At 48.5% G+C, this 26,788-nt stretch overlaps 1 protein-coding gene across 2 annotated transcripts; it reads right to left on the bottom strand.

The window, feature by feature from the left end:
• Mall (mal, T cell differentiation protein-like) lies at positions 1–26,387 on the bottom strand. 2 transcript variants are annotated; one of them, XM_030250420.1, is made up of 5 exons: positions 26,222–26,387; positions 25,371–25,594; positions 7,884–8,051; positions 4,452–4,574; positions 1–1,538 (listed from the first exon to the last, which is right to left on the bottom strand). In XM_030250420.1, exons 2-5 carry the CDS (start codon positions 25,479–25,481, stop codon positions 1,476–1,478), a joined length of 465 nt encoding a protein of 154 aa, XP_030106280.1. In that variant the 5' UTR covers positions 25,482–25,594; positions 26,222–26,387; the 3' UTR covers positions 1–1,475. The 2 variants fall into 2 exon arrangements, with proteins under 2 accessions (XP_030106280.1, NP_663507.1); NM_145532.3 differs by lacking the exon at positions 26,222–26,387 and having other exon boundaries at positions 5–1,538; positions 25,371–25,512.
• Between the last annotated feature and the right edge of the window lie 401 nt (positions 26,388–26,788).

Below are 26,788 nucleotides of genomic sequence, written 5' to 3' on the forward strand. Positions count from 1 at the left end.
TTCCCACTGTCCAACAATCTTTTATTTGCTCGAGGTCATTCAGCAAATACTCAATGGTGAAGATCACAGACAGTTCCCAGGCTAAAGAAAAAGAAAAGAGAGAGAGAAATGGTGGCTTTTCAAGACATTGGGGCAATTAGTAACCGGTAAACAGTGGCGAAGCTAAGCCTGCACACACACACCCATGTCCCAGCCCCACTCCAACATACTTCAGGCCCCCATCCCCACCCCCCACCACACACAAACGGAGGAAAGTTAGATTTAGTTAAGTCCCTTTTGGTAATTATTTAGATGGTTGGACTGTCGGGTAAGGACCCTTGGCGTGCAGGGGCCCTTGGCAAAGGGCTGAGACATGCCCAGATGGTGATAAGACAGAGCCCAGCTAACTCTGGAGAGTGCTCATTAGACTTCCTGTTTTTCTTTTCACAAGGTCTGTCCTTGGAAAAAACCCAAAGACCCCCAAATGCAAACACCCTTCCAAGATGAGTCCTGCAGGCTGGCCCTGCCCAGAGGGTCCCTAGGAAGAGTTGAGAGTACACAGAAATGAGTGTAGACCTCCATCTGGGTCCTTTCCCGGCCCCTACAACAGCAGAGCAGCTGCTGATTCCCCAGGGTTTCTGGGAGGAGTCTGAAGGTAAACCTACGGTTGTGATGTTCCAATCTCCTTTGCCGAAGTCTTTTCTAAAGGCCGAGGATGCCTCTGGTCCTTAGGAGGTTGGTCTTTGAAGCTCCACACAGGAACACTGAGCCCTGCCCTGTAAATTTCTGAAGGATCCAGCGTATGCATCTTTCCCATTCTGACTCCCCAAACCCAGCAGCTGATTTCATCCACAAATTTATTCTCAAAGTTGGTTTTATGTACATTTTTCTTGAGCCCTAACCTTAATACCTGGGAAGTAGGGGTGTGATGGGGGGTGGGGGGGGGGAGAGTCAGGGAAGGCAGGTCTCAACTGCTCCAGGGCCATAGCACAAGCTACAAGCAAGGCGTGTGCAAGGCCAGTAGACCGGCAAGCCTTTGTGTAGACTTGCCTGTTTGAGAAAAGATTGACTAAGACCTAAATGTATCAGACAGAGCACCATTAACAAAGAGATCCTGGATGGGGGCAACAGCAGGGGTGGCATTCTGAACGGTGCCTGAGAGGTTCAAGGTTAGTTTTCTAGAAAAGCCGAGCTCAGCTGAGTTCACGGTTGGGAAACTCCAAAAGGTAGCCCGTCATCTTCAGGGCAGCCAGGGTGGGAGGGATCTTCAGGGGAGAAGGAGGGGCAGTCATCTTTGGTGGGGGGATAGTTTTCTCATAGTCACCACAAAGAGTATAAAGGTCCAAAATGAGTCTCCTCATCGTTCCAGAAAGATGGTCTGTTGGCCCCACGGGTGGCTTGGTGGGTTTATCACCCAGTTGGCAAATGACAAGACCTGCTTTGAGGGATAATCACGCGGCCTCTCAGGTCTCACCGGATTTGGTTCTCCCTGCACTTCAGTGGTAATAGATGCTGAAAGCGTGCAGGATATAGAGCAGTGTAGTGAGGAAGGCGAAGAACTGGAAGGAAACGGAGTGTCAGGGTCAGTGCGGTGCAATCACTGGTAGCTACTCCATCCTCTCAAGATGCTTTCTCCTTGGGCGTTGCTAGGGCTACAGTTTCCAGTTGTCCAGCTCCTGGACTTCCTCCAACTGCAGCCTGGGCCTTCCCTGACTTCACAGCTACTCTCTTCCCTCTGTGAGCTGGGACTTAGGTCATGCTGAGCTGTCTCCCTGGGCCCATTTCCATGTGTGTATCTGTGCTCTGGCCACTTCCACAGCTATACTCACTGACCCAGAACTCTGCTTTGGAGAACCTTGTCTGTGAATGCCTCAGGTTCTTCCCAAGCTGATCTCCTAAAGCCTCTAAGCTCAGTGAGTCCCCAAATTTACATCCCCTCCAGCTTCCAATGACAGAAACCTGAGATCTTTCTCACTCTCCTTCCATCTAACTGTCAAAGCCGAAGCTAGCCACAAAGTCTGCTATCTTGGCAGCTCTTGGTACATCCATCTCCTTTGTCTTGGATGCTTTCACCCAGCTCTAGGATTTCTCAGGGCCTCAGTTCATATCCTGCCTCCTCTGCCTCCTCTATCCTGTTCCAACAGGAAAACGACCACAGTTAAAATTGAGCTTAAAATGGTACAATGGCTCTCCTTAGGATGAAAGCCTCTCCAGCCTCGCTGTCCTCCTGCCCACTCACCCTCTGATCCATCCACTCACCCACCCATTCACCCATCATCCGTCAATCCACCCACCCACTCATCCATCACCCACCCATCTACTCATCCACCACCCACTTATCTATTCATCATCAACCCATGTACCCTCCCACCCATCATCCACCCATCCATCCACTATCCACCCATCCATCCACTCATCCATCATCCATCCATCCATCCATCCATCCATCCATCCATCCATCCATCCACTCACACATCCATCATCCACCCATCTATTCATCCACCCACCTCATCTATCCACTCATCTATCCATCCAATAGCATTGAAGCACCTGTTGTACTTCAAAAATAGCTATTTCTACAACAGTGAGCAAGACATTAAAAAGTTCTTACATGTAAGCCATAAGTGGTGACACATGCCTTTAAAGCCAGCACCCAGACAATTGAGTCAAGAGAATGACAAGTTTGAGTCCAGCCTGTCGACCTAGGTGAGACTCTGTCTCAAATATGAGAATAAGTAAATAAATAACACTTGCTGCAGATATGTTGCATTTTCCAGCAAGAAACTGAGCCAGCAGGTCCTATACAAATAGTCCAGATGGGGATACGTCCAGGAGAGAATAAAGCAGAGAAGGCAAAATCCTGGGTGAGGGTTGTTGAAGAGAGGCTGGGGTTTGGGAAAAGGAGATACCTTGCTGATGTGAGAGGTAGACAACCCTGCCCAGGTCCTGAGTGAGAAAGTCTGTGTGTCTGAGGGACAGCAATAAGGCCTGTGTGGTTGAGGGTTGATTGGGAGCCAACAATGGTGGAGAGGCCACCAAAAGCCCATCTCTGGGACTATGAGTTTAAGGAAGTCTAGGAACTGTGGCAAAGAGGAAAGGGATGGGGAAGGCTAAAAGGCTGCTGGGAAATGCTGTGACCTTTCCAGAGGTCCACAGTATTTGTCTGGCACCCTGTTCCTATTCTGAGGAAAGTGCCCTTTAATAGAGCCTTTGCCCTTGCCACGGTGTGACAGCCTTTGGATGTCATTTACAAGGGTCACACTCAAGGTGCCGTAGGCCACCAAGCTGTGGCAGGCAAGCTTACTGCCACAAAAGGACATTATTTCACAGTAGAGAAGGAGACAGGTGGGTTCAGAAGCCCACCACCACCTGGGTGCCACCACCTGGCCTTGAGGCTCTTCTAACAGTTAACTGGGCCCACATAGCCTTGTCTTCCATTACCTAGTAATGCTATCTCCTCGGATTTCTGTCAGAGAAACAAAAGGACTCAGAACAGCTGCCTGTGCCCAGCAACTCAGGCTCCATCACAAGGCAGCGGGAGCTCTCAGCAGATATAAGAAAAGAGAAATATGGTTTTGTTTATTTGGGGAGAGAACAAAATTCCGAAGACCATGTCTTGGGGTGTTGGGATGTCCCACGAATACTGTATTTTCTGGCTATGAAAAAGGTTTTTGTGTTTTCCATAATCATTTGGAGCTGGCAGCTCAAGGTTAGAGGGATTGGTAAATGTCACTTCTGCACCTGCCTTTAAAAGTCAGACAAGCTGCCTTGGGGAAAGTGACCCTTCCAAGCCTACTAGTAGAGTAAAGAATGTGGCGTTGTGCATTATAAAGAGCTGCGGCAGGAAGAGCTGGGAGCTGTTTCAGAGCAGGCAGAGGTAGAGGGAAACAGAGGGAGGGAGGTGCAGAAGGAGGCAGAAGGGAGTGTGATGGATGGAAGCAGGCAGCAAGAACCACATGGAGAGACGGACTTGGGTGGGGGACACTCAGAGAGAAAGGGATGGTGGGGTGGCACAGAACAGGATAATTAGCTACTAGCTATTGGTCCCAGCAAAAAGCCAACAGCTTTAAACTATACAGATGCCTCAATGTCTTAATTAACCTCAAGGGGGATCTGAGAAAGCCCCCTCAAGAGTGTAGAGAGCAAGGGTGGGTGGGACAAACACAAAACAAGACGTGGCTCTTGAAGTTTGGACACACACTCGTGCTTACACACATGAGCAAGTGCACACATACACACACACACTTTCGTACATGCACACATGCACACATACACACATACACACACAAACACACACACTCATACTTGTGCACACACAGGCACGTACAAGCACACACACTGTCCCCTCCTCCAGTCTCTTGGGCCTTGACACAGTTGTCCAAAACACCCAAGACAGCACTGAGCTGCAAGACATCAATGCCCTCCATATGTGCTCATCTGTGTCGCTGCCCAGTAGCCGTGCAGTCACTCACCGAGGCTGCAACATTGATGTAGTAGTGGCTCAGGTTGTGGCCCTCAGAAATGATGGTGGCATATGCTTGCAGGACAGAGGCACTCATGTACAGAATGCCTGTGGTGCCATGGTACAGGCTGTCCTGGAAATGCAGAGCAGAGGCAGGGGTCAATGGACTCAAGTGAGCAACTCTCTATGTATACAGGGGGGTGAGGGGGGAAGAGGCAGGCTCACTCCCTACTGTTCTTTTGTTACAGAGTTCCCCAGTGCACATTCTCTCTCTCTCTCTCTCTGTGTGTGTGTGTGTGTGTGTGTGTGTGTGTGTGTGTGTATGTACACATGCATGCATGTGTATTTCCTACTGCTCTTTTGTTACAGTGTTCCTGTGTGTACATGTGCACATGTGTATTCTGTATGTGTGTGTGTGTTTGTGTGTGTGTGTGTGTGTGTGTGTGTGTGTGTGTGTGTGTGTGTGTACACATGTGTAGGTGAGAGGTCAGCTTCAGAAGTCTTCTTATGGCTTTCTCTTTTTTTCAATATAAGCTTTTTCTTTTCTTTTCTTTTCTTTTGGTTTCTTTCTTTTTCTTTTTCTCTTTTTCTTTCTTTCTTTCTTTCTTTCTTTCTTTCTTTCTTTCTTTCTTTCTTTCTTTCTTTCTTTCTTTCTTTCTTTCTTTCTTTCTTCCTTCCTTCCTTCCTTCCTTCCTTCCTTCCTTCCTTCCTTCCTTCCTTCCTTCCTTTCTTTCTTTCTTTCTTTCTTTCTTTCTTTCTTTCTTTTAGACAAGTTCTCACTATAGAGACAAGGTCTCTCAGGATTGGCTACCCTGGAACTGGCTATGTAGACCATGCTAGCCTCAGATTCACAAGAGATTTTTGCCTGCCTCTTGAGTGCTGGGATTAAAGGTTTTAAAATTAATTTTTATTTATGTGTCTGCTTATCTATATGTGTATCATACAGTGTTTGTGGAAGTCAGAAAAGGGCATTGGATCCTCTATGGTCTCTGGAGCTGGAATAAGAGGCAGTTGTGAGCCATCTGATGCAGGTGCTGGGAACTGAATCCAGATTCTCCAGCACAAGCCCTTAACCACTGGGTCACCTCCTCAGCCAGCCCCTTAAGATCTTATTTTCTGAGCCACATCTAGGTAGACCAGTTGGCAGCAAATTAAAGGCTCCTCTTGTCTCTTCCCTTCCACCCTTCACCTCCATCTCATGCTGGAGTCACGGATGTATGGACCATGCTGGGTTTTTTCTGTAGGTGCTGGGGATGTAAGCTCAGATCCTCATGCCCATACAGCAAGCACTTTACCAGCAAGGCCATTTCCCCAGCCTTTCTTTGCAGTGTTTTTAATGGAATATACAGCATACATGAATGGATAAATAAAAGGTTGTATTATATATAAGTGTAAAAATACCAAAACCAGCTAAAATGTACTGAGTTCTCATTCCATGCCCATCTCTGCACTAAGCATTTTCCCATTTGACTTTGTCTACTGTGAGGCAGGTCTCATCTTAAGGAAATGGAACTTCAAGATTGAGATGAATGCTAAATGGGTAAGCCAAGATTTGAACCCATGCCTCATGAATTCCAAGTCACTGTTCTTAACTGTGGACACCATCCTGAGACACATAGCTATGCTGAGCTATACTAACCGCAAAACAAGGCTGTTTTGATTCAGGTAGGGCTGGGCTTGTTGCATCCAAATAGGACTGTTATCTCTTCATGAAGAGTTAACCATAACAAGCCATGGCTGCAATTGCTCCAGGACAGGGTGGCAGTAAGAGACTATCTGGGTAGGTCTGCCTTCCAGAGTACTTCAGATGCTTCTGTGGTGGCTCTCTACCACTGTATCTGCTGTCTCTGCTCTATACCACTGTATCTGCTGTCTCTGCTCTATACCACTGTATCTGCTGTATCTGCTCTGTACCACTGTATCTGCTGTCTCTGCTCTATACCACTGTATCTGCTGTATCTGCTCTGTACCACTGTATCTGCTGTCTCTGCTCTATACCACTGTATCTGCTGTATCTGCTCTGTACCACTGTATCTGCTGTCTCTGCTCTATACCACTGTATCTGCTGTATCTGCTCTATACCACTGTATCTGCTGTATCTGCTCTATACCACTGTATATCTAAGGAATTGTTTACTTCTGCCTTTTCCTGTTTCGGTGAATTCTTTTACCACCCTTACACAGCTAGATGGCTTCCACATTGTGCTTCAGCCTGATGAAGACCCACTGTGGGCTTGCCACTGCCTGGACAATACGCTTTATCTTCTGTAATGTTCACAGTTGACTTCCCAATTCATAGAGAAGGAAATTTAGACTCAGTTAATGTTGGGGTCAGGAGAACCTGACTTCTGACTTCAGTTGTCTTAAAAAATATTATATATATATATATATATATATATATATATATACACACATATATATATATGTTGGGGCAGGGCACAGCACATGTATGGAAGTCAGAGGATAAGTTGCAGGAGTTGGTGCTCTCCTTTCACCATGTGAGTTCCAGGAATTGAACCCAGGTTGCAGGGCTTGGCAGCAAGCCCTTTCATTTGCTGAGCCATCTAACTAGCCCCTGATTTTAGTTTTGATTTGTGTGTGCGTGTGTGTGTGTGTGTGTGTGTCTGTGTGTGTGTGTTATACTGTCAACTCGACAGGAATGTCCCGCAGCCACTAAAATGCCCATTAGCTCTTGAGAGAAGGCAATGATTGGCCAATCTGCATTCTGCAACATCTAGGGAAGAGTAGCTCACATATGCCATGGTGTGCCTTTGGAAACCAGATGTTCTCCTGTGCCTGCTGCCCATCTCGCTATGGCAACAGTGGTGTTCCAGATGTGTGACCTACTGCATGAGGCTTGATGTGGGTTGTGGGATTCAAACCCTGCTCCTCAGCACTTTACTTACTAAGCCATCTCTCCAGCCCAGAATTATTTCCAAGAAGACATGGCCTTTCTTTGTTGCCCAGACTAGCCTTCAACACCTAGGTTCAATACATTGATTGATTGATTGATTGATTTCTGTGCACTACATGCATGCAGTGTCTGTGGAGACCTCAAAACGGTTACAGATCTCTTTAGACCTGGAGTTACAGATACTTGTAAGCCTCCATGTGGGTGCTAGGAACTAAACCTGGGTCCTTTGCAAGAGCAACAAGTGCCCTTTACAGCTGGGCTATCTCTCCAGATAATATTCTTAACTTCAGGAAGGTGTGTACAGTCCTAACAAGGAAGGCAGTGGAGGGAAATGCAAGGAAAGATTTACAAACACATTTTCATTTTGGCTTAGTACTCAACCCTGAAATAAGACTCCTCAGCTTCATGGGGGTCTCCCCCCACTGGCATCTCTAATCCAAGGCTTCCATTCTTCCTCCCCACCTAGAAAAGCCCACCATCCTTACAAACCCAGGACACCAGTCCAGGGGGGCCACCCCCTAGTTCTTACCAGGACTCTCCAGGACTCAAATCGTTTGTAAAACCCAAACAAGTAGGACATCAGGAACATCAAGGAGATGAGAAAGGAGGTGAGGGAGACATACAGCACCCATCCCTGCAGCAAGGGGTATGCGACGTGTGTAGCAGCCACCAGAGTCCACACCCAGAACCCGAACACCTGGAAGAGAGAAGCACAGAAGGACTTGGCTTGCTGCGTGTCGCTGGGGGCGGGGAGGTCCCCTTGCAGAGCATTCCAGGCTAAAAGCTCAGCTGAGGGTCAGAAAGTGGGCAGCGGAGCTTGCCGTCAACTCTGACAACCAGAGTTTGATCTCTGGAACCCACAGCGAGATCCCACTCTCTCAAGCTGTTCCCTGGTCTACACACGTGCACCATAACATGTGTATGTGTGCACACAGAGGAAGGCTGAACTCTCTGAATCATGGCCGAGTCTGTGGATCCTCTGGAACTGCTGTCAGCTGCCATTATGGGTGCTAACAACCAAACCCAGGTTCTCCTGACTAACCCATGAGCCATCTCTCCTGCCTTAAACAATGCTTTTAAGGACAACATTGACTTGTGATATCAAGAACTTGTCTCTGTCCCCTTTCCTCCATGACCTTCAACCCCACACATACACCTGCCCACTGGATATCTGTAGAGACTGGACTCACATCTGTCTAGCTGAGCAGAAAAGTACCCTGCCTTCAGGCTCCACCTGCCCCAGCAACCCCCCGTCCCCCGTTTCAGGAACCAGCTCAGCCTATGACTAACCAGCATACAGATACAGGTACCAGCCACTATCCCTTGTAAGACTTCCCTCACTGTTGCCTTGAAGAAAAGTTCTTTTGCCTTTCTGGAGAACCCTGGGCTTTTAAGGAGAACATGGGAAGAGGGGGTAAGAAGCTACCTAGCTAACCACAGGCCAGGAGTGAAAGCCCGGCTCTCATGGGTGGACCAAGTTCCAGCATCCTGGCCCCCTCCTAAAACACAAGCCCTTTGTTAGGGTGCCAAGAACAAGGGACTGTTGTGCTCAGCCCTAAATGAGACGTGTACACCACCTGCTCCAAGACCTACAGAATGTGGAAGATGAGGAGTGCAGGAAAAGATGTAGAAGCGGGAGGGAGGGGAGGAAGGCTGCTCTCTTCCAGACACTTGCACGGCCATTACACTCATGAACTCATAGCGAGCAGCTATGACTGCACAAGACCTACAGATGGTCGGGCCCATCAGTGCTCTGTCATGGATGCGGAAGGGACTCATGACATCCTGCTCTTCCCTGTGGAGCTGTGGTACTGGGGCATGGGGTGGCATTTTCGTCAGGGCTGTAGCCCATGTAAATAATCCTTACAGGCTTCTGCAAGCGACCTTAATTAACTCAATTAGTGACCCAAAAATAAGGAAATAAAATGTTGAAGGGGTTCTGGTTGCAAAGATGACCAGTGGGAAGGGAGGGGGACAAGACAGAGGGCAGTGAGGTGGATGTGGTTAAGAGTCAGTGCATATGTGTATGAAAGTTTTCTACATTTTCTATTTTAATTTAAAAGACCTACTAGGTCTACTGTAAACAATCACTTTAAACAATCAATTTCCAAGAAAGGTTTTTGGAAGTTCTAGGCTCAATCTGGAAATGTCTGACTTGTCCTGGGGAAAGGCCTGTCCTCTGTGCACCCCCCCCCCGCCCCGCCCCAACCCTCCATAGATGATATTGCAGGGAGAAGATAGCACTCCAAGGCACTTGCTAATGTCTTTCCTGACAGGCCGTAGGAAGTGCACGCAGGCACTGACTGGCCCAGGGCAATCCCAGGCAGTGCTAGCTGTAAGTGGGAATGCCAGCTGGGGCTTGTAAAACTGGCTTACACCAGGACACACACCATACCTCAGAGGGCAGAGAGTGGTCTGTGTTATTGACCATAAGCCTGGAGCAAAGCAGATATTCAGGTGAGGAGTGTTGGGGTACACTGTTTGAAAAAAAATCTATAAGAAAATCGTCTCTTCTTCACACTCACCAGGAACGTCACACCACTCAAACTGCCTCGTGTAACCTGCTGTGTGACTCTAGTTCGTTCAGAGAGACCAGAGAACCATCCGTTCTTTCTCTTGCTGTGTTCAGCCCACCTGTGTCAGGCTCAACCGCCAGCCAAGCACTTCTGTCCCTCTGTTCCTGTCAGAACTGAAAAGGACCCCCACACACACCCGTTCCTGCCATCAGAAGCTACACTGACCATTACTGTGGTGTGAACATTATTCCTCTTTGTGAATTTAGACACCGCCAGTGCCACTGGCAGGCGCTGAGACCTGAGGCTGCACAGGCAGTATGGAATGGGCCTGAACACAGGGCTGGATATTTGGATAGCTGTCCTTCAAAGCAGATGTCATGCTGAGGGCAGGGGAGCTAGCTAGCTACTCCTAGAAAGTGCCAGCAGCAAAAGTCCTGGGGACAGTTAAAGACCTCAGCAGAACTCTCAAGCCCCCAGTACCAGAGAGCCCATTTAGGTCTTTATCCTCCGTTTTCCAGCTGAGGGTTCAGAATAGCCATTCCCACTATTCACTCAAAGACCTCTGAGTATGGGAAATCTACTCAAATTACATGGAATTTGTTTAATAGTCCTGCTGAGTAATTGTTATACAGAGGGATGTTGTTTGGTTTTGACTTCCACACCCCTCTGCTTTCTAAACAGTAGATGTCCCTGGGGCCAGAGGTCAACTTCAGGTGAATTAAAACCAGTGGTGTTTTGTGTCTACCTCAAGTAGTCTGGGCTGGGAACTTGATTTTCAAGTTCTTTTTAAAAGCTCATGTTTAGCTTTACAGATTCTCCTGGCTGCCTACGCTGTTCCCCCATTTCAGCCCCCATTGACACCCACGAGGAGCAGGGCGTATTTTTAGGTGGCATACATCCTCACCCCATGGAGGGCTATTCCACTGCAGTTAGACATTGTGAGTAAGTGTGCATCAAATACGACTTTAGCAGGATCTTTTTCTTTGAAGAAAAGCACATTGCTCATGGATATACTTCCCAAGGACTAAACTCAAAACACGTTTTAAGGGAGAATGGAGGGCCTAGCAGAGCAGCTCAAGCCAGTACTCAGGAGGTAGACACGAGTGACCTCTTTGAACTTGAGACCACTTTGAGACCAGGTCTATATAGTAAGTTTCAGGAGGGCTAGAGCTGCGCAGTAAAAACCCTGGAGAGAGAGAGAGAGAGAGAGAGAGAGAGAGAGAGAGAGAGAGAGAGAGGAGAGGAGAGGAGAGGAGAGGAGAGGAGAGGAGAGGAGAGGAGAGGAGAGGAGAGGAGAGGAGAGGGAAAGGAAAGGGAAGAGAAAGGAAAGGGAAAAAAGGAAAAAGAGAGAAAGAAACATAAAATAAAGTTGAACCAAAGGGTTGGTCATGTTTCTTAGACCATAACCTACTTGTTGGGTGCTGGCAAGGTGACTCAGTGGTTATGAATGCATACTGTAGTGAGAATTCTGTTTTATTATAAACTGCAGAAATATTATAAAAATATGCTTTCATTTTAATCCCGGGTGTGGGGATGTGGAGCTCTGTCAGACTGCAGCAGCTGACCATGATTTGCCTCGTGCTCTAGCAGGGGCATGGTTTTGGCCAATGGCAGATAGTTTCTGCGATCATGTGACATTTGGGATTCTGGGAACTTTTCAGAGGGTGTATAAATGCTAGAGCCCCGAGAGGTGGGGTTGGTGGTTGTTTGGGGGAGATGGGGATGTTGTGGTTTGTTAGTAATCGTGCTTAAAGAAGAAACAAGAATAAATTAGACTCAAGAAGCTCTCTCTCCCTTCTATCCTTCTTCCTTTCCTATCTAGTGATGGGGGGGGGGTGAAACCGGGGGAATAAAAGGTGGGAAAAAGGTCCCACAAAGTAGCAAAGACCAGCCACAAGCAAAAAAAAAAAAAAAAAAGAAAGAAAGAAAGAAATTAGATTCAGGGATTTCTATCTATCTCTCTTCTCTCTATCCTTTCTCTTCTACCTAGCAATAGGGGGTGAACAGGTGGGATAAAGGGTGAGAAAAAGAACCCAGAAAATAGCAAAGGTCAGCTATAGCATACAGCTCTTGCAGAGGACCTGAGTTCAGTTCCCAGCACCCGTGTTGGGTGGTTCATACTGTTGTTACTCCAGCTCTAGGGGGACCCAACACCTCTGGCCTCCATGGGCACTCATGATCATAAACTTGCCTATCTACCTACCAACCTGCCTACCCACCTACCTATTTACCTACACATAGACACACTGGGAGATGTCAAGGAGTGGGTGACATTTGCAGGCCTGAGCATGATATATATAAAGAAAAATCCCCAGAGGCTCACGGGCTCAGGAAAACATGGTGCCCCTTAAGCCTCTACTGGACACAATAACTGCAAGTATTAGCATCAGTTAAGTTGAAATACAGAAATTCAACAAACAAACAAAAAAAAAACCTAAAAAAAGAACTTTTGGAGCATCCTTGCTGTCTTTGAGTGAAGGAAAATGTTTAATGAAGGAAAAGAACCCCAGAATGGCACAGCGGTAAAGAGCTTTTAATATACATGGGGGGCTGGGGTGCGGCTTGACTTGATGGTGGAGTTTTTGCCTGGCCTCAGCCATACCCTGGGTTCAGTTGCCAATACTGCAAGACAAAACAAATACAAAGCAAAACCAGAGCAGAAACCCAGGAAAACTTGGCACCACCTTAGGTCAGGGCACTGAGTCCCATGAGTTCCTGGAACTCACTGAGACAGCTCAGTGGTCTGGGCTGGGCCCTAGAGATGATGCCCAAAGCAGCCAGAGAAGCTGCATTGTCAGAAGGTCTCCAGACAGTGCTGCTGAAACCAAAACCCCTCAGCTAGTTTTGTTTGCTTCTAGTTTGCCCATTCAGATCTGTGCATCACTGCCCCTGGGGTTTGAATCCCAGCCAGCTCTAGTTGGGGGCGGGGGGTGGGGTGGGGTGGGGAGAACAGTAGGAAAGTATTTAAACCACCCGTGCCTCTGCATCCATCTAGCAGGGGAGAGGGCTCTCTGGTCCATTGGGCTCTTAGAGAAAGTTGACTAGTCTAACTTTGGCTTGTGGAGATTCAGATAAGCTTTAGCTGAGGTAATTATCAATTGAAAGGGGACAAGAGGACAAGAAGAAGTTCACATGGGAAAGACCCAGAAGAGCAGTGCCCTAGCTGGTCTTCTTGAGGGATGGGAAGTTCACAACCAGGGGTGGGAATGGGAAATGGGAGATCAATTTGCTGAGTGAGTATAATACTATTTGGAAGCATAGGTTCCTTTGGCAGAACAGATGAAAGCCTTTTAAAAGGTACTTACACAGCTGTAGGAGGATCAGCAGTCTCAATTAACCTGGACCCCGAGATCTCTCAAACACTGGACCACCAACCAGGCAGCATACACCAGCTGATATGAGGCCCCCAACACAGATACAGCAGAGGACTGCTGGGTCTGGGTTTAGTCACAGAAGATACACCTAACCCTCAAGAGACTGGAGGCCCCAGGGAGTTTAAAGGTCTGGTGGGTAGGGGAGAGGGGTGGAGACAGAGGTAGGGTATGGGATGTGGAATAGTCAGAGGGTGGACCAGGAGGGGAACAAAATATGGAGTTTTAAATAAATAAATAAATAAATAAATAAATAAATAAATAAATAAATAAAATGTACTTACACACACACACACAATTTTTTTTGCCCTTAAATTTAACACACCTCTCCCCTGCCCTGCCTCCCAAGTCCTGTTAGTTAAGGTCCACAGCTACTCCAAGTTAAATAACTAGTTTGGGGGTCTTGTTTGGTTTGTTATTTTTGCTTTTGAGACAGGTTCTTACTATGTAGCCCTAACTGTCCTGGAACTTACTATGTAGACCAGGCTGGTCTCAGGTTCACAGAGATCCACAGACCTCTGCCAAGGGCTAGGATTAAAGCCCTGTGCCACCACACCTGGCGAATACTTGTGTTACTAGCCACCGTGCTATTTTGGAAATACTGGTCAATACATTAAATTAAAGTGCTCCTCTCAGTAACTTGGCTTTCTAAGTTGTCCTTCACACAGGAGGTATGAACACAGTGAAGAACATACAGGGGTGCTTGTTGCATCTAATATAGATAGAGAAAAGATAGGAAAAAAGGTTTTTTAAAAGATGTAGAAGAGAAAAGATAGATTGACCCAAATGCTCTTCTAGAGGACACCAATCAAACCAGCTATGCCTGCCAGAGTGGGATCCTCTGCAGCCTTCAGAAAGGAGAAGAAAGGGAACAAGTCCCAACAGAGAGCAGCATGCCAGCAGGCTGCGGTTTATGCAGAACAGGAAAAAAATGAACCCAGTATTTCTGGACTGGGACCCTGGTTCAGCTTCAGGGAGAACAGGTTGGCGTGAGGCCGAAGTTCTCTCCCTCTTACCATAACCAGCAGGGGACAGAGTTTTCAATGTGGGACAATGGTCATGCTTAAAATGATCCAAAACAAGCAACACAAAAAAATTTAAAAGACCAAGAAGAGAGTAACTGGGTGGCAAAACGGAGGGTTCTAAAGTGTCCCTGATGAGACCTGCCTTCCCAGGCGATGTAGCAGATGTGAGTGGTGTTGACCAGGGCCTGGTGCAGTCTACCCAGAGGTTCTGAGAAAGACTGCCTAAGTGATGGTCCAGGAAGAGGAAGTGTATGCAGATGTCAGCTCTGCATGGTGGGGCTCCACACCAGGGGTGGGTTCAGTGTGGGACACACAGAGCTGAGCATTGGAGACCTGAAGAAGGTGGAGACACTGGTGACAGGTTTCTCTGCATAGCTGGGTGACATTTCATCAGGGCAGGTCTCACCCCCTGCCAATACCACATTCCTGTCTTTCCTGCCCATCTTTGTTTTCATGAGATTCCTCCCTTACTTGGTTCTCAGGTGACAACAGAGTGTACCAGGAATCCCCAGGAGCTGAGAGGCAAAGACCAAGTCAAAAGATGGGTGGGGCTCATAAAGTCAGAAGTGAAACCGAGCCAGGGAGCTCTGGGAGCTACCTACATCGTGGGAGGAGTGAATTCTGTACAGGACTCGCTCAGCTGTGGCCTGAGGTCGGAACCCCAATGCCCTGAAGGCGCCCGTGTCACTCTGATGCCTCGAAACTATTGTCCCTCCGAGTAGGCTGATGGAATCAAAGGCCTGTGGGACACTTGTATACCTTTCCTCTTTTTAAAAATTGTACTAAGACATGCTGATCCCCAGCCTTTAGGCTAAGATACAGTGTAAAAATGGCACTAAAATACACAAAATTCCCATCTCAACCACTTTATAGACATGCAACTTAGTGAAATTACACACATGCATACTGTATGTAACCATTGCTGAGGTCCTGCTCCTCATCACAAGATGGAAACTCTCACCTCCCGTTTCCTCCTTCTCCAGCCCGAGCAGTCTTCCTTCATTCTCTCTTCTCTGAGCCCCTGAACTCAAGGTACCTCAGATAAAAATAAGTCACACAGAATTTCTCTTCTGCAACTGGCTGATCCCACTTAGTACATTGGTTTCAAGGTTTGTGTTTAGCATGTGTCAGCATTTCCCTTTGTTTCAAGGCAAACTAGTGTTGCATAGCATAACGTAGTCCTCGCCTTAGGACAGTTTGAAGCTTATGAGTTCTTGGCTTTGCGACAGGCAAACATGGGAAGCCTCTAGTAGAAACTCAGTCTAGCAGCTGCATCTCTCCCCAGCCTAGTGCTCTGTGTTGAGGGGGGTCCTCCGTCTTCTCCTCGGGCAGCAATGTGAGCAAGGCTCCTAGATGACCAGGGACTCATGGATGAGAACTGGTGACACTCTGCAGTGGATCTGTGCTGTTAAGTTAGACTCTGCAGAAGGGATGCGTAGTCAGCGCGATTTCAACTCAGGAGAGTTTGAGCTTGCAGTGGGCTCATCGGGGCACAATCCCCTCGTATGGCATGTGTATTTCTCTTTGCTCATCATCTCTCCTGTGTGGGTTGCTCCCACCTTTTGGCTATGGGGAAACAATACTGCTACATACAAGGGCGTGCAAGTAGTCTTTCAGTGGAAGAATGAGATGCCACTGACCCTGGGCTGTGTCTACAGATCTCCTGCAAAGGCCTGGAGAGTAGCGGCCCATCAAAGGCATTCCTGTTGCTGTGGTCACTGCTTGAGGGTTAGTGCCACCCTGTCGAAATGCCTCAACTCCAGGGAGATTTTAATGAAAACAAATGGTAAGAATTACTCTGAGATTTTTAAGCTGATTGTAAAACAGTGAGAACAATACAGGGATTTTTTTTTTCCATCATGTCTTATTCCTTCCCTGACACAATTTTTATGAATACTCCTTTCTCAGTGCTGGAGAGGGAACCCAGAGCTTTGTGTATGTCAGGCAGTACTCTGTTACTGAGCTATGTACCCAGCCCATCTCCAGTTAAAAATACATATTTTATATTTAATTATGCATTCTGTGTGTGTGTGTGTGTGAGAGAGAGAGAGAGAGAGAGAGAGAGAGAGAGAGAGAGAGAGAGAGAAAGAATGTGTGTGTGTGGGGGGGGCAAGGTAGGCACACATGTGAGATCAATACCCAAGGAGTCCAAAAGAAGGTGTCAAATACCCGGGGGCTGGAGTTACAGTCAGTTGTGAGCTGCCCAGTGTGTGTACTGGGAACAGAATTCAGGTTCTCTGCAAAAGCAATGCAAATTCTTACAGTGCTGAGCTGTCTCCTCAGACCCCTGATTGCAGAGACCTCCAAGCCTATCCAGGGAGGAGCCCCACAGGCAATGGCAGATTTCCCAACTCTCAGCACTCTCTCTGTGGAAGCTTGCTTGCTTTCCTTCTTCCTTCCTTCCTTTTTTTAAATTTTTTGTTTGTTTGTTTTCAAGACAGGGTTTCTTTGTGCAACCCTGGCTGCCCTGGAACTTGCTTTGTAGACCAGGCTGGCCTCAAACTCAGAGCTCAACCTGCCTCTGCCTCCCTAGTGATGGGATTAAAGGCCTGTACCACACTATTGCCCGTCTCCACCAGAGCTTTCAAATATGGACCTGTTTGTAGGTTATGACTTGATGTTAATGGGTCATTGACCAGCCTGAAGAAATCAAATAGACCAGAATGGAAAGTGTGGGAGTTCAGTGTCCGAGGAAAAGGAAATACTATTTCCTGAGTCTTTTGTTTTGACAGACAGACAGACAGACAGACAGACAGACAGACAGACACACACACACACACACACACACACACACACACACACACACACACCAGTTGCCATGGAAACCTCTCTTTTTGTGTGAAGCACAGTCTATTGTGGAAGACCATCCTCTGGCATGCCTCCCTGACTCTAAGTCACGGCTTTTGTAGTATCCTGCCCTAGCCTATATACCCTGGATGGCTCCTCTTCACAGCAGTGATGCTGTATAAGGACTTCAAGGCTGCTTCAGTTGCTCTGAGCATGGGGTAGAGGGGCTGGCAGGGGCGGGGGGGGGGGGGCGCAGGATGAGAAATGCTGGGACCTGGATGGCAAATACAAGCCAGGCATAAGGTGGTAAAGGAGAACACAGCTGAGGGAGCAGTGGGAGGGGCCCTGGAGTGTGTCATCTCTACACGTGTCACGTTGTCAAATGCAATGGGTTGGCTTCTTGGAGGAAGCAAAGCCAAAGGTATCACAGCCAAGATATAAAAGTGGAGAGTTACAACCCCCTGCAACAGGCAAGGAGAGTACTGGGAGTCAGGTCTAAGGTCAGGTCTGTCTGAACCAAAAAGCCTGGGGATTTTAGTCAATGACTTACATATGTTCACATGGGGTAGGTCCATTTCTGAGCATGCTCATTTTAAGGTCCTAACTTAAAAAGACAAGAGTAGATGCATTCTGCTGGAGCAGGTGGTGTTTAGCTCAAAATCTCTGACCATGTAAGCAAAGCTTAAAGTGATGGAGCTTGCTCAATTCACACCAGAAGCTTTAGCTGAAAAAATAGAGGTTATTTAGAAGGTGCATTTAACAGAGGGGCCTGACTTGCTTCGCCACTAACACAAGAACTGCTCTCAATGCAGATTCCAGCTAGGAATGGCCCTCGGTGGAAACCAGAGGCCACAGGCAGTGCCAGCCACTGTGTTCTTGGGCGGGCCTTGCTACTGTGGGCCTCTGTGGATAGTTCAGAGACATTACAGGGTGCTTTGAATAGTCTGACACACTGGCTAGGAAGTCTTTCTGAAGCTTCTGGTCTAGGGAGGACACTGCTCTGACAAGTTAAGGAACTCCCTCAAATACCTCCATCAGAGCCCCAAAACATCAATCATTGTGTGGCATTTCCATGTGCAATAAATAACACCCAGGACTCTTACAAACTCTGAGTCACTCTACCCTGACTCATGGTGAGAACATTTTTCTCTTTGTGGCTTTAAGGTTAGCAGGAAATTGCCTGCCCAGACTGCCCAGGCCTCCTATGAGGCCATGTCTTTTCCTGGCCTCTCCAGATAGCCAGAACGTGTGGGCTGGAGCCCCACGGGCCGGTCACTGCTCCTGACAGAACAGTCACAGAAGGGCCCTGTAAGTGCTCTCCAGACCTGGCAGAAAGCCCAGGAAATCTGGAGCTAGTGCCTTTTCTAAGCAAACTGGCCTGCACTTCCTCCCTGATCTGGGGGGACTTCCTGCTCCTGGGCCACACCCTCCCATTCAGACTCAGACTGACCCGAGTTTTATTGATCAAATTGCACAGATTTACAATGTGACATAAAATAGATAAAAATAATTCTTATCTACCCAAAGGCTAAAGGCACTTTCTTTCCTGATTCTTAAAAATAAATTAAAAATAAAACACTAGGCGTTAACAGGGAATGGGGGGACTGTTTTTTTTTTTTCATTTTTCTTCTCCATTTGTGGATTCTAGGAAGCAAAATGTACCCCTCATTTTAGGCTTTGCCAGCCCCTAGGCTTCACACACAGGCTGATTCCTTGTCTCCCTTTGGCCCAGGCTCTGTGGCTAATTTCATGTCTGTGTGAATTCTCAGGAAGCCCTCAGTGCTGCTCTGGACACCCACTGACTCCAGGAACCCAGGCATCCTTTGTGACAGCCACTCACTTTCAGCCCATCAGGCATTGACTCCCCACGTCTTCCCACTGATTCCTCTATGTGCCCTCAGCTGAGACTACCTCAGCTCAGCTGTGACCAGACCTTACAGGGCAGGGACCAGACTGATGTCACTTCCTCCAGAAAGCCACCCTACCAAAGCCCAGCACGCCTTCACTGCCACCCTCCACGTTGTCTCTCTTCCCTGCTTGCTGTCTGGGCCCTGACTTTCTGAGGCAGGAAATGGGTCCTGAGGTCTTCATGTCCCCAGCAAAGTGCAGAAGGCTGGGTGCCAAGGGGAATGGCTACTTTGAGAGAGACGGGTCTCTGGAAACGCTCATCAGGCAGTGCCCACTGTTCCCTTCTGAGCCTGCCACTGCTCCCAGAAGCCTAGATTGATGAGGACAGAGGCTCATTCACTTTGTTCTCATCTACATTTGCTCTGCTCCCTCCCAGGTCCCTGAAATTCTTAGAGAGTGGGTGGGATGCTCTGTTTGGATTCTCCCTCCCCACTGCCTCTTCCTTGTCCAGTTCCCCACATTCCTCTCCATCCTACGTTGACTGGAAGCCCTGGCACAACAATGTATTATTAAAGGTGATATTTAAAGGAATTGCTTGGGTAGAGAGGGCATTGAGATGGGTAGGGGTTGAGGGTTATAAACCCTCCCGAGGCAGAATGGAAAAGGAAAGCTCAGAAAATGCATCTACATCAGGAAGCTTAGATGGGTGTGTCTAAAATAGATCAGAACTCTGCAGAGCAGTGGCTCTCAACCTTCCGAATGTGTGGTTCTTTAATATACTTCCTCATGTTGTGGTGACGCCCAGCCATATAATTATTTTCGTTGCTATTTCATGACAGTAAAGTTTGTTACTGCTATGGATTGTGATGTAGCTTTCTGTGTTTTCTGATGGTTTTAGGTGACCACTGTGAAAGAGTCGTTCAACTCCCAAAGGGATTGCATGCGACCCATGGCTTGAGAACCAATGCTCTAGACTCTAGACATCTGGATGGGAAGGCCCTGAGACTCCACTCTGGGGGCCCATAGGGGCAGTATTTTGCTGTGGCCAGGCAGCAGGAATCTGGAATGCAAATGGGGAAGGACCCAAGGGTTTGCAGGTGTGAAGCTGGCTGGCAGGGATGGGGAGGGGGCAAAAAGGAAAACTGGCAGAGCAGGGACCAGAGTGCAGTTGGGGCCAAAGGTCAAAGATCTTAGACTTCCTCCTTGCTCTAGCCTGCTTCTTCCACTCACAGATCTGGACAACTCTCAGGAAACTCTCCTGACTCCCCCAGCTCTGCCCTGACTGGGAGAAAACACCCTGGGAATGGTGGAATGAATTGAGTGCCCAGGCTAGCCCTCTTAAACTGTGAGACTTCAACCTGGGCCCTCTGATCCTGGTCCCAGGTTATTTCCTTCAGGCCTGATATACACACGAGGTCATTGTAATCTGCTGGCCTTCTAAACTGACCACAGCTGTCTGTCTTGCTTGTCTGGACAGACAGAACATTTATTTAAAGAGAGTAGCTGGTGCTTTAGTAGACTCATGTGGCCAGAACAGTCCTAGGAGTAGGAAGGGAGGGAGGCGGGGTGCAGGTCAGAACAGGTGGATTCTCAGTGTGTCTCTGCTCAGTTCCCTCTCCTTCATCTTCCTCGGGGCACGGACTTCCTGCGCCATCCTTGTCAGGGTCTGGTGATGGGGTGTTGGACAGAGACTGGTGAGAAGCAAGGAGTGGGCTCTTTCTGTGGCCTTTTCCAGTCTTGTCCCTTTCTTTCCAGAAACATCTGGTTCACCCCTAGGTCCCTGTGGCCCCTGGCTGGGTGACAACTGTTTCATGAGAGCCCCTCTAGGCATTGATTCAGAGATCAGCAAGCCAGGAGCTTCTTTCAGGGTTTAAGCACCAGACACGGCTTCCCTTTTGTTCCCCTAACTTGGGAGTGGGCCGTGGTCTCTTCCTGTGTTTCCTGTTCTCTGGATTGCTTCTATAACTTTGGTGTGTGTGTGTGTGTGTGTGTGTGTGTGTGTGTGTCTTTACCTACGCAGGTTCATTCTAGTGTGCATACATTTGGAAGCCAGATGTTTGACACAGGGATGTGTTCCTCAATGGCTTTTTAGAATTAATTAATTTTGAGTTAAGTCTCTCCCGGTCCTTCCTTCCTTCCTTCTGAGATAAGAACCTCTTCTTGAACCTGCAGCCTGATGCTTCGGCTCTGCTAGCTGGCTAGTGAACCCCATGCATCTGCCCCTCAGTACTGGAGTTTTGGGTGCTTCTCCTCTCAGCTTTTCCCCGAGTGCCATGGATCTGACTTCAGGTCTTCATGCTTTCACAATGACCATTTTGCCCACCGATCTCCCTTCTTGTTTTTAGCCACACCATAGAACAGAGCCTGGAGCTCAAGCTGAGGTCACAGGAGAAGTGACAAAGTCAGTCTGTGAGGAACAGGCTTCACTTGAGCCGCTTTAACATGAGCCAGGACCATTGGAAGGGGAGAGGGGATAACTAGCGACAGAAAATCCAACTTCTAAGGAAAGCCCCTAATTCTTCTGTGCAGACCACCTGGTCACTTTCAGTCCCAGCGGGGTTGGCTCTAGTTGGGTTCTGTAGTTTCAAACAAACTCTTCAATATGGCTAAATAGAAACAAGCAAGCAGATTGGAGTCAGGGTGAAACTGGGGATTTGGGGTGACACATAGAAATGAACCTCCTAGGGTGGGGGTGGGATAGAAGGAAGAAGGGCTCCCAGCATCAAACAGGGAGCTCAGGCCTCCTCCCCTTTTAACTAGCTGTCCCTCTAAGAATTTTCTCACCTTCTGCTTTTTAATTAGCAAAAATCTAATTAAAGAGTCAACTAATGAGAAGGGTAAAGTTCAGATGACTTTCCAGGGACAGCCACTGGGGCGGTCTCTCAGCTTCCACCTTTCAGCTTGCCAAGGAGCTCAGGAGTCACCCAGGTCACGATGGGGTGGGCCCTCTGCTCTCACAAACACTGGCTCTGTAGAAAGAGGTAGGGCTGGCTGCCCTGCCCACCCCAGGCTCAGCTCCTAGTGCTGGCATAATTGGGTGCCCACACTCGGCATGGGGTGGGAAGAATAAATGGAGGTCTATCCTCTTCTTAAAACCCACTGTGTGAAAAGTTCCTCACCTTCAAGAGGTTATTGTCAAGTTATTCGTTCAAATAAGATTCACCACTACATTGAACAAACCCTCAGGTGTGTTAAAGTTTCATACCATGCTAGTGAAGAAATAAAAACACAAAACAGACAAACATTTCCCAGCTACCCTGCAAAACAACTCCTTAGTCTCTTAATAATAACAAAACAGACACCTACTGTTCTACCCAACAAGTTACTCTTAGGCGTTTCCCTCAGAGAAATAGAAATGCCCCCCAACAGAAGCCTGAGCAAGATGCCAATAGCAACTGCCTAGGACAGGAAACATTCAATAGAGCTGGGTTAGATTATGCTATGTCCTTACAGATAACTGAATCAACAAACTGGGGATATACGCCAAGAACATCATGCTTCATGGGACGAGTGGGTCCCCAAAGGTCGTATACTCTTCAGCTACATTTCTGTATATAACTAGAATAATTATTGTGTAAAAATGCTGATTTCTAAGAGACTGTTTGGAATAGTGAGAAAGTGGGATGGGTTGGGGAAGTCTCGAGAGTAGCGAAAGGGGGGCTTTTGTGTGATGGGACAGTCCTGAGCCTCAGTTGCTCTCAGATAAATCTACTCCAAATGGGAGATCTGTCTTCCCAACCTGTTTCCCGGTTTGAAAACAATGCTGGTTAGGAAAGACATGGCCACTGGGAAGATGCAGGGAATACAGGCTCCTGTTAGAACCATCACTATCACAAAATAAAACATTTTAAATGTGAATTTTAATGCTGAAGATTGGGAGGGAAAGCACTGTGGGCAACAAAGGTCACTGGAGTAGGCTACTGGGAGCCTGAACCACCTTTGCTGTCATCTCCAAGAACCACCAAAAGCTAGAGCCACCTCCAAGGTGGCTCATGGCTAGCAAGGGAGAGCTTGTCTGATGTGATCTGACAATGGATCTGCTCACTCTTGGTTTCCATGTGGTGCTCCACACATGCATACACACGCGCGTACACACACACACACACACACACACACACACACACACACTCACATACACATGGTGGTTAGGAGAGGTCACTGTAGACACCATGTGTCTATGTCACCCTACTGAAGAATCACTGCATCCTAGTACTTGGGCTCTGCTTTCTGTGCTCTGCACAAGTGTCCTGGTCTCCCTGCTTTCTAATGCCTTCTATACAGACTTTTGTCTCAGACCAGAGGGCTAAGGGTCAGGGGTCCCTGGAGGCATGGTGCTTTTACACTGCCCCAGTGGACAGTGGAGGGAGAAGACATCAGAGCAGCAGAGCCAAAGAAGGGCCTGGGACAAACTGATTCAGCACCCAGAACAGCTTCCCAGCTTCTTCTGCCCATGACATCAAAATCTGATCTTTTCCCTTCCTTTCCCATGCTCCATACAGGCACACACATTATCCTGGAGTTCTTCTATGCATGCTCATAGCAGGTACAAGAAGCATGTGCAGAATAATGCACTCAACACACACACTCAGATACAGATATTTTACACACACACACACACACTCAGATACATTCATACATACACACACACTCACACACACACTCACACACATGTTCACACACAGACTCACCCATGCACACAGACCCCCCCTCACTTGCATATGCACACACACACACACACACACACACACACACACACACACACAGATGATGCATGTGCTCCGTCTGTGAACACAATTCTGCATTTTCTAAGTTTTCATCAATGAATGAAGATGACTTCCAAATGAAAACTAGAGTTACAGCGAGCAAACACAGACAGGGCTAACTGCAACAAGGGTCTGTCACAGCCGGCCGGCCAGTGCTTTCTCCAAAATACCAAGATGGAGGCAGAGGAACCGCCCCTGACTGAAGGGGAAAGGACAGCCAACACAATCAGGAGTTTTGACCTGGCTCCTGGGCTAGGGAAAGGATATTAGTGGGGAAATGAGCAAATAGAACAACAATGGTCAATGGCAGAGTGCTAACTTTAACTTCCTGGTTTGGAGAGCCCTGTGGGGTTCCGAGTGAGGAGCAGACTTCCTATGCTGCCGCTATGGCTTTAGGAGAAATCTAAAACTATTTAAAAATAAGTCAAGAAAATCAAATCAATGACAATGACCTCATCCCCTCAAAGTCCCAGGACACCATGAAAGTACTTTTCCAGGAATCCAACTGCAGGGGACAACTGTCAGCACCTCTAGTGACAACTCTCTACCTGGCTGCTCTCCTGCCTCAGGAATCCAGCCTTCTTCCAGGGAGTGACAGGCCTAGACCCCTCCCTCCTCTGGCCAGGACAGTGTGCTGCATTCTAAAAAATGCCCCCAAACCTCTCTCCAGCCACAGAGACCCCTGGGAGGTAGCCACTCCTCTGATGATGATTTGCGTGACTGGCAAGCTCAATAGAATGTGGCAGAGCCATCCTGTCACCCATGCGACTGTTCCAAAGTGAGGCCCACACCCAGGGCCTGGCACACAGCTCAGGATCTGATCAGCTTGGCTGGATGCCCACGTTTGTGGGGGACTGGTGCTAGAAGAAACCTGCCTCTTAGGTGGAGTCTCTATCAAGGCCACCCACCTGTGGGACCCACAAGGACGCTTCCCAAGAATGGCTGTTGTTTAAGCAATTTGCCTAAAGGTCACTCAATGGGACCTAACCTTCCATGAAGACCAGAAGGGAAAGCGTTGGCCACACCCATTTTATGTAACCTGTCCTACTCCAAGTCTTCCTCCCCGCCCAGAGGCAGCATGGTCAAATTCAGGGCTAGGAAGAAAATTTCACCCACAAACTAGATATTACAGGAGGCGTGGCAGGGAGTAGGGGAGGTGGATAGTAGCAGGAGCCAGCTGAGGAAATACTGAATGCATTGCCGAGTGCTGGCAGGGTTCAGCGCCTAGTTCTGCTCTGCCGTGTCCCAGAGTCGGGCAGCAACAAGTTTCCCAGAGTCACCTGGGCGGTTCAGATTGTTTTATGGACGATGCTGTCATGAGCTCCCTTCGGCAGGGAACACACGTAAATCAAAGTTCAAAGTCAGCTGATGTGATTTGAGAAAATACTGGGAGACCTTCTTTCAGAAGGCCCTTTAGAGAGACCCCTAGTTCTTTGAACTTTAGTAAAGTACAAACAGCTAGGGGGAAAGAAACCAGGCAGTAGAAGTTTCTTAGAGGTCTGGATAGTCTAGAAGGTGGCTGGACCCCTCCAGCAAGAAAGTGGCCTGGGGATTAGCTCCTCATCCTTTGGGAAAGAGGAAAACTTGCTCTAGAGGAACCCAGCCTGGGAAACCCACAGGGAAAGAGGGAGCCTGAAGTTAACTGCCAGCGAGGTTCCCTGCCGGGTCTGCCCCTCCCTCCCCGCAGGTGGGGGCAGTCAACTCACCAGCTCCGGTAGGAAGAAGGCAAAGGGGATGGTGAGGAACAAGGCGGCGACCCCCGAGGGCACGTCAGGCGGGGCGTAGCTGGTGGCCGGCGGTGTGTCCCGGGAGGCCATGCTGTCACCTCTGCTGGCGTCTTTACTCCGTAGCACTCGCCTGCGCCCGCAGCTGTTCAAGAATCACCTCCCGCCCGACAGACAGACACACCCATCGGTCGGAGGGACGTCGCCTGGGAGGGGAAAAGAAAGGTTCCAGTAGAGCGGGGGCCCTTCTGTGCACTGTGCTAGCCAGGAGAGGGGACAGGACCAGCCTCGCAGAGGGTCTTTCTAGACTTTCCCTGCTAAGGAACTTTGAATGCTGGAGCAAAGGACTCCAGAAGAGATGAAAGGAACAGCTTTGTATGTATGCTCCTGGTGATCTCTATGCTCAGAGTGTAAGCAAGGGCTCTTTTGCTAAGATAAAGATTGTTTACTGAGGACCTACTGTGTGGTTAGCCACCTTCAGACACTTCTGAAGTTCAGATAGACCACCACCACGTGGCTTTGTTGTACCTTTCCAGTTAAGGTCACAGAGTGGTCACAAAAGCAGCATCTGCTTTTGTCCTCAGAGTCTAAATGAAGGATTGGAGCAGCCTGGTTTTCACCTCCCTCCTCAGGTACTCTGAGTCCCTCTTGGGTCCTCCTCTCACTGTCGTTCTAGTCCAGCTAGGACACAGGGTTGGGACCAGGCAGTTCCTTCCTGCTTAGAGCCTGGGGCTGGCTGCTTGGCTGTGCTTCCAGACCCAAAGCTCTTCCTTTCACACAACGCCAGGCAGGGCTGGAGACTGGGCCACCTTCTTCTTTAACAACCCACTAACCTTGGTTTGTTTTCCCACCGCCCTGAGGGAAGGCCTGGCGCCCCAGAGCCTTCTTCCTCCCCTCTTCGGCTCCAGCAGGCCAGTTGAAAAGCCTCCTCAGGAGTAGGAGAGGAGGCATGGAAGAGTTGTCCCAAGGACTGGGGGATGTCCTGCACAAGAGCCCTGTGTCTTGTTCCTTAGCAACAGCAGGGAATTCCAGGGCCTGTCCTGGGCAAGGTGGGAGGAGTAGCTGGTTCGCTCTGCCTGGTCTGGAGCAGCCAGCAGAGTCTGGATACATGAAGCTTGAAGCCAAGGCATTGCAGGGAAAGGCAAAGATCTTCCCAGCAAGCTTCCAGACAGCCTGTCCTCAACCTTTTCCAAGTCCTAGAGCGTATAGTTCACAAGCTCAGGCCCCCACACTGCTGACAGAATGGATCCAAAGCCACCCACCTTTTCTGAATGTCACACACAAGTGCTATGTCTCTCTTTGGGGCTGTGGCCCCCTTGGATGTGACCATAATCTACATGGGGCGTCAGGGAAGATGGGGCAGGGTAAGAGGTACACACAGGTTCCAGGGATTGAGCCCA

The sequence above is a fragment of the Mus musculus genome, chromosome 2 (assembly GCF_000001635.26).
Source record: "Mus musculus strain C57BL/6J chromosome 2, GRCm38.p6 C57BL/6J".
Classification (NCBI taxonomy): domain Eukaryota; kingdom Metazoa; phylum Chordata; class Mammalia; order Rodentia; family Muridae; genus Mus; species Mus musculus.